We start from the raw sequence: 12519 nt of genomic DNA, 5'->3' as shown, positions 1-12519 counted from the left end.
ACAGAGCAGCCCAAGCAAGTAGAATTCATCAGTAATACCGCCGCCCTATGGATTGAAAAAAACAGAATGCCATAATCTAAATCAGAACTTTAACAGTGTAATATAAGTATAACAGATAATATACACTTCTAATAATTGATATTTCTAAGTTGGTAAATAACACAAAAACATTGTGGGGAAAGATTGAGTAAAATCTGGGAACAATTTGTAATTGAATATGGATCATACATCTGTTGTGAGCCACGCAAGTCCAGAATCCTCGTAAACCTCCAGTGTCTTTGGTTCCATTGTGAGAAGTTCCCTCCCCAGGAGGCTGAAGAATTCCGTGAAACACCACCTTCATCCACACCATCCTCTGCTTGAAACTTCACCTGGAGACAAAAAAAAAATACACTATTTACTCCTAAATAAGGATTTGGAAATGAAAATACTTTGCCTAATACAGAGGTAGATGTTAAAATAAGTACAAAGTCCTGGTGTTTGTATTACTTGTTTAATCACTACTCTTTTCTCAGTTCTTATTTATAGCTAGAAAGTCAAAATAAACATTTTACACAAAAAAAAACTATAAAACCTAGCTAACACCAACCTTCAAAGGCATTGTGAAGTTGTGCCCACTTTGTCGAAGGTGCTGGAAAGCATCTTCCAGGGCTCTCTCTCTCCTCACATGTATTGTAGGGACCCAAAAGGCTAACGGTCCACCGAGGACAAACTAAAAAAGGAACACATTTGAGATATGGCAACATTTAGCCTTCATTTTTCAAATCTGATAGCAGTGTAGTAAATGAATGTGGTACCTTTTTTTAATAAACACCACATTTGGAAACAACTTACGCTGTAATTGAGTTCCAATTGATAAACCATACATTTAGCCTCTGTGTTGAAGATGCAGGATTGTTGTTGAAATGTATAAAAGAAACCCTGACATAAGAAAGAAATTAGTTAATCAACAATGTCAATAAATATTTCAAATAATCTATTCTGAATTCAATTGATTGGTGTTGACTTTCATGGCTTACCTCGGGAAGATTTAGGTAGTCACAATATACAAGTGTGTTGAGCATCTAAAGAGGATTAGAAATGACTAAATCATTTTCCACTCTTTGTAGATTTCAGTGACATCATGAACATAATTACCCATTTTGATACCAACCTGCAGTCATTTTATGAGATAGGCTACTCACATTCCGAAGCATATAATTGGTTCTGTTGATGTGGAAATTGCTTGCCGCAATTTTGATGAGTCTGTTGCAATTGACCTGAACAAAACAGAGGTTAAGGGAGCATACAACATTGCACATTTTCTCCATACATATACAGGGCCTTCAGAAAGTATTCACACCCCTTGACTTTTTCCACATTTTGTTGTGTTACAGCCTGAATTTCAAAATGATCAAATTTAGATTTTTATGGTCACTGGCCAACACACAATACCCCACAATGTCAAAGTAGACTTGTGTTTTAGGGACTTTTTACAAATTAATGAAACATTTAAAGCCGAAATGTCTTGAGTCAATAACTATTCAACCCCTTTGTTGTGGCCTAAATAAGTTCAGGAGTAAACATTTGATGAACAAGTCAAATAATAAGTTGCATGGACTCACTCTGTGTGTAGTAATGATTTTTGAATGACTACCTCGTCTCTGTACCCCACAGATACAAGTCAACACCAATTAATTCAATTCAGTATAGATTCTATGACATATTCATTGACATTGTCAATTAACTAATTTCTTTCTTATGCCAGGGCTTCTGTTCCAATCTGTAAGGTTCCTCAGTCGAGCAGTACATTTCAAACATAGATTCAAGCACATAGACCAGGGAGGTTTTCCAATTCCTCGCAAAGAAGGGTAAAAAAACAAAAACATAACAGACAATGAATATCTCTTTGAGCATGGTGAAGTTATTAATTACACTTTGGATGGTGTATCAATGCACCTAGTCACTATTAAGATACAGGCGTCCTTCCTAACTCAGTTGCCGGAGAGGAAGGAAACCGCTCAGAGAATTCATCATGAGGCAAATGGTGATTTTAAAACAGTTACAGTTTAATTAATGGCTGTGATAGAAGAAAACTGAGGATGGGTCAACAACATTGTAGTTACTCCACAATACTAACCTGGGTGAAAAGAAGGAAGCATGTACAGAATATGAATATTCCAAAACATGCATCCTGTTTGCAACAAGGCACTAAAGTAATACTGCTAAAAAATGTGGCAAAGCAATTCACTTTTTGTCCTGAATACAAACTTTTGGGGCAAATCCAAATCAACACATTACTGCGTACCACTCCATATTTTCAAGCATAGTGGTGGCTGCATTATGTTATGGGTATGCTTGTAATCGTTGAGGACTGAGGAGTTTCAGGATAAAAAAGAAACGGAATGGAGCTAAGCACAGGCAAAATCCTAGAAGAAAATCTGGTTCAGTCTGCTTTCCACCAGACACTGGGAGATGAATTCACCTTTCATCAGGGCAACAACCTAAAACACAAGGCCAAATCTACACTGAAATTTCTTACCAAGAAGACAGTGAATGTCCGTTGAGTAGCCGAGTTACAGTTTTGACTTAAATCTACTTGAAAATCTATGGAAAGACCATGGGGTATTGTGTGTAGATGGTTGAGGGGACTTTTTTTAAATACATTTTGAATACAACAAAATGTGGAATAAGTCAAGAGGTATGAATACTTTTTGAAGGCACACAATTATGGCAATGGATATTTATTTACCTCATACAGCCTCTCCATAACCTTTACAGTGTCATGCTGGTGAAAGAGGACCCAAAAGCGACTTAACAGAAACAGAGTTTATTCAAGTCCAAACAGAAAACGACAAATCCTGAATCCTTAACAGGAAATGTCCAAACAGGGAATAACACAATCACAGCACGGTGAATTCTAAACAAGGAACCGACGGGACAGGAACGGAACACAAAGGAAGAAATAGGGACTCTAATCAGGGGAAAGGATCGGGAACAGGTGTGGGAAGACTAAATGATGATTAGGGGAATAGGAACAGCTGGGAGCAGGAACGGAACGATAGAGAGAAGAGAGAGCGAGAGAGTGAGAGAGGGAGGGGGAGAGAGAGGGATAGAAAGAGGGAAAGAACCTAATAAGACCAGCAGAGGGAAACGAATAGAATGGGGAGCACAGGGACAAGACATGATAATAAATGACAAACATGACAGTACCCCCACTCACCGAGCGCCTCCTGGCGCACTCGAGGAGGAATCCTGGCGGCAACGGAGGAAATCATCGATGAGTGAACGGTCCAGCACGTCCCGAGACGGAACCCAACTCCTCTCCTCAGGACCGTAACCCTCCCAATCCACTAAGTATTGGTGACCCCGTCCCGAGAACGCATGTCCATGATCTTATGTACCTTGTAAATAGGTGCGCTCTCGACAAGGACGGGAGGGGGGAGGGAAGACGAACGGGGGTGCGAAGAAAGGGCTTAACACAGGAGACATGGAAGACAGGATGGACGCGACGAAGATGTCGCGGAAGAAGCAGTCGCACAGCGACAGGATTGACGACCTGGGAGACACGGAACGGACCAATGAACCGCGGAGTCAACTTACGAGAAGCTGTCGTAAGAGGAAGGTTGCGAGTGGAAAGCCACACTCTCTGGCCGCAACAATACCTTGGACTCTTAATCCTGCGTTTATTGGCGGCTCTCACAGTCTTCCCCGCAGACAAAGGCAGACCGGTAATGAAGTCTAAGGCGATGTGAGACCATGGTCGAGAAGGAATGGGGAGCGGTCTGAGACGACCGGCAGGAGGAGAGTTACCCGACTTAGTCTGCGCGCAGTCCGAACAAGCAGCCACGAAACGGCGCGTGTCACGCTCCTGAGTCGGCCACCAAAAGCGCTGGCGAATAGACGCAAGAGTGCCTCGAACACCGGGATGACCAGCTAACTTGGCAGAGTGAGCCCACTGAAGAACAGCCAGACGAGTGGAAACAGGAACGAAAAGGAGGTTACTAGGACAAGCGGCGACGCAGTGTGCGTGAGTGCTTGCTTAACCTGTCTTTCAATTCCCCAGACTGTTAACCCGACAACACGCCCATAAGGAAGAATCCCCTCGGGATCAGTAGAAGCCACAGAAGAACTAAACAGACGGGATAAGGCATCAGGCTTGGTGTTCTTGCTACCCGGACGGTAAGAAATCACAAACTCGAAACGAGCGAAAAACAACGCCCAACGAGCTTGACGGGCATTAAGTCGTTTGGCAGAACGGATGTACTCAAGGTTCTTATGGTCTGTCCAAACGACAAAAGGAACGGTCGCCCCCTCCAACCACTGTCGCCATTCGCCTAGGGCTAAGCGGATGGCGAGCAGTTCACGGTTACCCACATCATAGTTGCGCTCAGATGGCGACAGGCGATGAGAAAAATAAGCGCAAGGATGAACCTTATCGTCAGACTGGAAGCGCTGGGATAGAATGGCTCCCACGCCTACCTCTGAAGCGTCAACCTCGACAATGAATTGTCTAGTGACGTCAGGAGTAACGAGGATAGGAGCGGACGTAAAACGTTCTTTTAGAAGATCAAAAGCTCCCTGGGCGGAACCGGACCACTTAAAACACGTCTTGACAGAAGTAAGAGCTGTGAGAGGGGCAGCAACTTGACCGAAATTACGAATGAAACGCCGATAGAAATTAGCGAAACCTAAAAAGCGCTGCAACTCGACACGTGACCTTGGAACGGGCCAATCACTGACAGCTTGGACCTTAGCGGAATCCATCTGAATGCCTTCAGCGGAAATAACGGAACCGAGAAAAGTAACGGAGGAGACATGAAAAGAGCACTTCTCAGCCTTTACGTAGAGACAATTCTCTAAAGGCGCTGTAGAACGTGCTGAACATGAATCTCGAGTGACGGAGAAAAATCAGGATATCGTCAAGATAGACAAAAACAAAGATGTTCAGCATGTCTCTCAGAACATCATTAACTAATGCCTGAAAAACAGCTGGCGCATTGGCGAGACCGAACGGCAGAACCCGGTACTCAAAATGCCCTAACGGAGTGTTAAACGCCGTTTTCCACTCGTCCCCCTCTCTGATGCGCACGAGATGGTAAGCGTTACGAAGGTCCAACTTAGTAAAGCACCTGGCTCCCTGCAGAATCTCGAAGGCTGATGACATAAGGGGAAGCGGATAACGATTCTTAACCGTTATGTCATTCAGCCCTCGATAATCCACGCAGGGGCGCAGAGTACCGTCCTTCTTCTTAACAAAAAAGAACCCCGCCCCGGCCGGAGAAGAAGAAGGCACTATGGTACCGGCGTCAAGAGACACAGACAAATAATCCTCGAGAGCCTTACGTTCGGGAGCCGACAGAGAGTATAGTCTACCTCGAGGAGGAGTGGTCCCCGGAAGGAGATCAATACTACAATCATACGACCGGTGAGGAGGAAGGGAGTTGGCTCGGGACCGACTGAAGACCGTGCGCAGATCATGATATTCCTCCGGCACTCCTGTCAAATCGCCAGGTTCCTCCTGAGAAGTAGGGACAGAAGAAACGGGAGGGATGGCAGACATTAAACACTTCACATGACAAGAAACGTTCCAGGATAGGATAGAATTACTAGACCAATTAATAGAAGGATTATGACATACTAGCCAGGGATGACCCAAAACAACAGGTGTAAACGGTGAACGGAAAATCAAAAAAGAAATAGTCTCACTGTGGTTACCAGATACTGTGAGAGTTAAAGGTAGTGTCTCAAATTTGATACTGGGAAGATGACTACCATCTAAGGCAAACATGGGCGTAGGCTTGTCTAACGGTCTGAAAGGAATGTTATGTTTCCGAACCCATGCTTCGTCCATGAAACAACCCTCAGCCCCAGAGTCAATCAAGGCACTGCATGTAGCACCCGAACCGGTCCAGCGTAGATGGACCGACATAGTAGTACAAGATCTAGATGAAGAGACCTGAGTAGTAGCGCTCACCAGTAGCCCTCCGCTTACTGATGGGCTCTGGCCTCTTACTGGACATGAATTAACAAAATGTCCAGCAACTCCGCAATAGAGGCACAGGCGGTTGGTGATCCTCCCAGATAGCTGTGCCCCATTCTCGAGCCCGGCCAGTAAGGAGTGAAATGACGTAAGCAACCCGAGCTCTCTCTCTAGAGTATGTGTTGGGTTGGAGAGAGAACACAATCTCACACTGCGTGAGAAAGGAGCGGCACTCAGTGGGCTGCCCGGAGTAGCAAGGTGGGTTATTAACCCTAGGTTCTGGAGGCTCGGCAGGCCAGGAAGTAACAGGTGGCACGAGACGTAGACTCTGGAACTGTCCAGAGAGGTCGGAAACCTGAGCGGCCAGGTTCTCCACGGCATGGCGAGCAGCAGACAATTCCTGCTCGTGTCTGCCGAGCATGGCTCCTTGGATCTTGACGGCAGTGTAACGAGCGTCTGAAGTCGCTGGGTCCATTCCTTGGTCGGTTCCTTCTGTCATGCTGGTGAAAGAGGACCCAAAAGCGACTTAACAGAAACAGAGTTTATTCAAGTCCAAACAGAAAACGACAAATCCTGAATCCTTAACAGGAAATGTCCAAACAGGGAATAACAGAAATCCTCTAGTCTGTAGAGGGAAATAACAGGAGAAGCGGCCACAGACTGCAGGTCGCTTCGGGTAGGCGCAGGCCGTAGCTGACAGAGACACCTGCTCACACGCAGCATCTGATGAAGGCAAAAACACGACAGGACAGGGCGATACACAATCACAGCACGGTGAATTCTAAACAAGGAACCGACGGGACAGGAACGGAACACAAAGGAAGAAATAGGGACTCTAATCAGGGGAAAGGATCGGGAACAGGTGTGGGAAGACTAAATGATGATTAGGGGAATAGGAACAGCTGGGAGCAGGAACGGAACGATAGAGAGAAGAGAGAGCGAGAGAGTGAGAGAGGGAGGGGGGAGAGAGAGGGATAGAAAGAGGGAAAGAACCTAATAAGACCAGCAGAGGGAAACGAATAGAATGGGGAGCACAGGGACAAGACATGATAATAAATGACAAACATGACATACAGTCCCTTCAAAATGTTTTTCAGCAGCATAATCCTCCTCTGCCACCTTACGGAGATACTCTGCTGACACATAGTGGAATGTTTTCACCAGAGTTCTGAAGGGGGTGTCGGGAAGTGTCGACCATAGGCCCTCTATTTGAATTAGACAAAAGTTTAGTTAATACCACAGCACACAAAACCTGCTATATCTTAAAAAGAGAGAAGAAGAGGGGAGGAGAGAAGTCAAGACAAGAGAAGAGAATGGTAAAAAAAGGTATACTGATGGATGGTGACTTTACCAAGAACCTGGAGCTTGTCTGGGTTCAGTCTGAGGACGGCAGCAGCGAAGGCCTCAGTAATATCCATGCCACGTTGTTGTTTTAGGAGAACCCTCAGGAGCTCAGGGATGATGAGGTACACCCTCAGACCCTCCACCCCAATGGGATCCTTACTCAGGGAGGGAAGGAGTATGCGCTGGACAACATCTTCAACCTAGAACCATGACAGGAGTGCTTGTGTGGGTCACAACTAAATGACTTATCGTGGCTTACAGTATCAATGACTGGTCAAATTGAATATCAAGGACAACAAACAGAACTATTGAAAATAAGTATCTGATCATAAAGATAATATATGAAATGATACCTCAGCCAGAACTTTATTCTTTTTAGCCAGCTTTTGAAAAGCCAGTCGGGCGAATGACAAGTCCAGGCCAGAGCGCTTCAGTGAGGTTTGATAATGTTTGTCACGGCTAGTGATTGATGAGATCAATAAATACTATTAAATATGCAACAATAAAACAAACTGTTCAATAATGTGATGATAAAACATTCATGGAAAGGCAGTTCATTTTTACCTTTTGTCCAAGAAGCTCCCATTTAAACATGATGCAGAAGAGAATGTTTTTGTGATTTCCCTGAAAATAAAAGTGAAGAATATTATAGTTCCATGTATGTAAGTTCCTGAAACCTTCAACTTTTCAGTAGTTGTTTTGTGTCACTGACTCATGTATGTTTGTGTTGCCTTGTGGAATTATCAACCATCATGAATTGCGTATTTGTATTGAGCCTAGGCATCAGGTTTATTTGTATTATACTAACTTCTGTATCGTCTTCCATGATTTTGAGTCACAGTCCGAGATCCATCTGTTAATGATGTCATCATCTAATGTTTGAGTCACTTTTCCGCGATTGGAGTCATTCAACCCTTTTCCTGATTCCTGTTATAACAATTTTATGCACTGTATTAAAACAATGTTAAGTACTAAAGACAAACAGAACAAACTAACTGTAACCTTTGAACTGTAAACACATTACTTGAGTAGTGCTGCACAAGGCAAAAGAATGGTTTCCTCCAGCAAAGGTTTGTTCAATTTGCTGGTCATCAATGTGGTCTGAAAGTTACCCAAAACAGTTAGGATGTTATAAACCTGTTATTTTATCATTTCATAAAGACCAACATTTCTGCCTAAGTACTGTATTGCATTTTAATTAGGTTACGTTATGCAAAGCAAATGAATGTTTTAACTACCCTGTGGTAGGTGTACTGGCAGAGGCACAGACTGATCCATCTTGACTCCATTTCCCAGCTGCCCTTGCTCTCCATGCCCAAATGAGTAGATATTTTTGAAGGAGCCCACAAACGCCAATGTGTGGTTTCTAATTTGACAAACAGGATTGTAGGTAAAGTAAACATCACAAATCAACTGTGATCCCTAAGAATGGATATATCCAAGAATATACCCAGTGACACCCAAAGCTACATCCATTGATCTTTGTGTGACTATATATGATTTTACAGAGATTCACATTAATTATATCAATTTAGTAACTACATACCTTCCACAGGCTATCTGGGTCACCTTTGCCCCCCAGAATTCGGCCACCAGTCGAGGTCGTAGTTCATTTCTGAGAGAGTTGTGTCCAAGCTGTCCATATCGACCCGAGCCAAATGTGAACACTAAACCTCCCTAGAACAAAAGCCATTCACACAGTTATCATGATGATGTGTTCGGCTCCTGTTGTTGATATGAATGTTTCTACTGTATGTGATGCTAACCAGCAAGACATCATTGGTCCAAACATTCTTTAGATCTTAATGGTACTGGGAGAAAAAACATACTATCAGTTGGAAATATTGTTGTGTAAAAAACGTCAGAACCTTTGTCAGAACAGCAGTATGCTCCCCTCCACAGGAAACAGTAATGGTCTTCTTTAGATGCAGGCAATCAACAGGAGCTGGAGCAGGTCTGTCTGTAGAAAATAGATTTCACACATTTTTTTCTTTGCTTATCTTTTTCTGTTTTGACTATTGTAAAAAGAAAAAGCCATTAAAAAAAATCTACGTCTACTATGACATTAAATGATCTACTCATACTGTCTGCTTCAAACATATCAAACGTACTCCTTTTCTTTAAAACATACCAACTATTAATGAAAGAGATATTATTTTATCATATTTGTGTATACAGTACCTATTGTGTCCCCCAGTCCCAGCTGCCCGGCGCTGTTCTTGCCCCAGCCGAACACGGCTCCAGAGAGGGACAGGGCGAAGCTGTGGTCTCCCCCAGCGGTGATCTGAGCCAGGGGGATCCCTGACAGAGACTTGAGGGGCTGGGGAGACAAGGTGCTGGGCTCTCCCTCCCCCAAACCCAGTTGTCCACTGGAGTTCTGGCCCCACGTGAACACTTTACCATCTAATGGAAGGTCAAATAATATTTGTACATAGGAAATCTCACAGGACACAGGACACGTGCTGCATTGTTAGAGTATGTGATAAATGTAGTTTTATTTCTAATGTCTATTGTGAACCTTCTCAAACTCATTCACCTTTTATTTCTGCACTATGAACTTTTGGGCATGATGATGTCCCAATAAAACATCTCTATTTTAGCATTAAAGCCTCTGTTTATTTTCCATTTAAAAAATTGACAGTGTGCGGGTCTCCATCTCTTCCAGTATTCTCATGTTGATATCTATGTACCTGGAACAGAGACTATTTGGTATAAAGGACATTCAAAGAGCACAGAGAGCCTCCTATCATATCCCGTCTCAAACTGAGTGATTTAGAATGTGATTGTTTACCTTGAGTTAGCGCAATGGAATGCTGGTCTCCACATGCAACTTGAATTACGTGATTCAAGTTACCCACTGGGCTGAGATAACACAGACAACCAAAAGTAATCATTACAATATGGTCAATTACTACAATTGACAGAAGCCACTAAAATGTGAGTCGGCCTAAGCCGAGAGATGTGTCATTTCTGTCAAGCACCCACCTGGGAACATTGGATGATTGGGTGAGGCAGAAAACTCTGCCCTCTTCAGACAGTAAAATAATATGTGCATCACAGCAACTCAGAGCCAGAATCTTCTCCCTGCACTCCACACCCTCTACACACATGAAATATAAATTAAATGTATTAAATAGCTTAAAGGGGCAATTAGCAGTTACTTCATCCAATTTTTATAATATGTACCCATTGATTCTTGAAGAATATAACTTCGAGCTTAGTTCAACTGTCATACCTCATCAGAACTCAAAATATAAGCTTGTTTTACTCCAATGTCCGTAAACAATGTACATGTAAACAAACACGGTATAGTCTCAAAACATTGTTAAAACTATAATGTTGACATCATGGATGGTTCGTCCTTGCATCAATAGTACTATCTATGAATTTGAGAGTGGTTACATTTCTCAAGCCCCATGCCTCAGCTTTATACAGAAACGGGTGGGGGGGGGCGCTTTGTGATTGTTTCACCTGCTGATTAACGATTTAAACATTTTGTTTAAGCAGTTCAGTAAAGAAGTGGGCTCTTGTGGTGGGGAAAAACACATAAAAGGTGCTTACTCAGTTTTCCTGTGATCCTTCTCCCATCTTTGTCATCTTGCATCCGAGCGAGGGACACTTGTTTCCCATTATTTCTGATGAACGCGACCACTTTATTACCTGCAGAAAGACGCGTAACTGGAGATTTCAGGTGTATGAAATTTACGCAACCGTCCGTGTTCGCCTTTACCAAATCCTTCGATTTCACTAAACCGAAGCCATCACGGGTGTTCTCTCCCCACGAAAACATTGTAAATGTGTTATTATCACCGTCTAAACGTATCCATAATCAGCTCATCTTGATGGAACACGGGACGGTCAGTCTGCGCCCTAGGAGTCAGTGCGTTCTGAAAGCGATGAACGAGACCATATGACATATCTGTAAAAGAAACACAGCAAGAAACGAAAACGAAACCTAAATTGGCCTTTTCCTCCAAACAGAAACGTATGCCACAATGGGCATGGCCTGAGTAAACGAAAATATCAGGTTGGCTCATATGCAGTGGGACAGGGTAGAGGTAAAGTATTTTAAACAAACAAACAACCCAGCTAGCACATTTGGTTCCTTGGAAGTTGTTCGAAAGTACTTTTTTGGTTTCCCATTGGTTCTGGGGACAAAGCCATACGTTTCCTGACAGTGAAAACAGAATGTTTTTTTAAACATTCTGAGACTGGAAGTGAAAATGTTGCCTGTTCCGGGAACTTGTCATGTTTTGTCATTTATTATCTTGTCTTGTCCCTGTGCTTCCCATTCTATTCGTTTCCCTCTGCTGGTCTTATTAGGTTCTTTCCCTCTTTCTATCCCTCTCTCTCCCCCTCCCTCTTTCACTCTTCGCTCTCTCTTCTCTCTATCGTTCCGTTCCTGCTCCCAGCTGTTCCTATTCCCCTAATCAATCATTTAGTCTTCCCACACCTGTTCCCGATCCTTTCCCCTGATTAGAGTCCCTATTTCTTCCTTTGTGTTCCGTTCCTGTCCTGTCGGTTCCTTGTTTAGTATTCACCGTGCTGTGTTTGTGTATCGCCCTGTCGTGTCGTGTTTTCCTCAGATGCTGCGTGGTGAGCAGGTGTCTGAGTCTGTCTGGTTCAGGTGCCTTCCCGAGGCAACCTGCTGTTCACCTGCTGTTCAAGTTCGAGTCTCCAGTTTGTCCTCGTCATATCGAGTGAAAGTTGTGTTTTTTTGTTTGTATTTACGTTACTGGATCGACCTCTCTGGACAGTTCCAGAGTCTACGTCTCGTGCCACCTGTTACTTCCTGGCCTGCCGAGCCTCCAGAACCTAGGGTTAATAACCCACCTTGCTACTCCGGGCAGCCCACTGAGTGCCGCTCCTTTCTCACGCAGTGTGAGATTGTGTTCTCTCTCCAACCCAACACATACTCTAGAGAGAGAGCTCGGGTTGCTTACGTCATTTCACTCCTTACTGGCCGGGCTCGAGAATGGGGCACAGCTATCTGGGAGGCAAGGGCTGATTGCTCTAACAAGTTCCAGAACTTTAAAGAGGAGATGATTCGGGTTTTTGACCGTTCAGTTTTTGGTAGGGAGGCTTCTAGGGCCCTGGCTTCCTTATGCCAAGGTGAACGGTCCATAACGGATTATTCTATTGAGTTTCGCACTCTTGCTGCCTCTAGTGAGTGGAACGAGCCGGCGCTGCTCGCTCGTTTTCTGGAGGGACTC

The 12519-nt window shown here is 43.8% G+C and overlaps 1 protein-coding gene across 1 annotated transcript; it reads right to left on the bottom strand.

Moving 5' to 3' along the window:
- Positions 1-326: 326 nt before the first annotated feature.
- LOC124029893 (probable E3 ubiquitin-protein ligase HERC3) lies at positions 327-11317 on the bottom strand (the record flags this gene model as incomplete). The annotated part of the gene is made up of 19 exons (XM_046341447.1): positions 10868-11317; positions 10292-10406; positions 10098-10168; positions 9488-9709; positions 9175-9266; positions 8853-8983; positions 8545-8672; positions 8331-8407; positions 8115-8233; positions 7871-7930; positions 7660-7765; positions 7314-7506; positions 7037-7167; positions 2732-2767; positions 1185-1259; positions 1020-1064; positions 835-921; positions 590-712; positions 327-371 (listed from the first exon to the last, which is right to left on the bottom strand). Coding segments are annotated over exons 1-19 (2085 nt in total), but the record flags the coding sequence as incomplete, so codon positions are not given.
- Between the last annotated feature and the right edge of the window lie 1202 nt (positions 11318-12519).

Source organism: Oncorhynchus gorbuscha, unplaced genomic scaffold (genome assembly GCF_021184085.1).
Source record: "Oncorhynchus gorbuscha isolate QuinsamMale2020 ecotype Even-year unplaced genomic scaffold, OgorEven_v1.0 Un_scaffold_8077, whole genome shotgun sequence".
Classification (NCBI taxonomy): Eukaryota; Metazoa; Chordata; class Actinopteri; order Salmoniformes; family Salmonidae; genus Oncorhynchus; species Oncorhynchus gorbuscha.
Note: the sequence above shows the minus strand (reverse complement) of the source record. Positions and strands in the feature narration are given on the sequence as shown.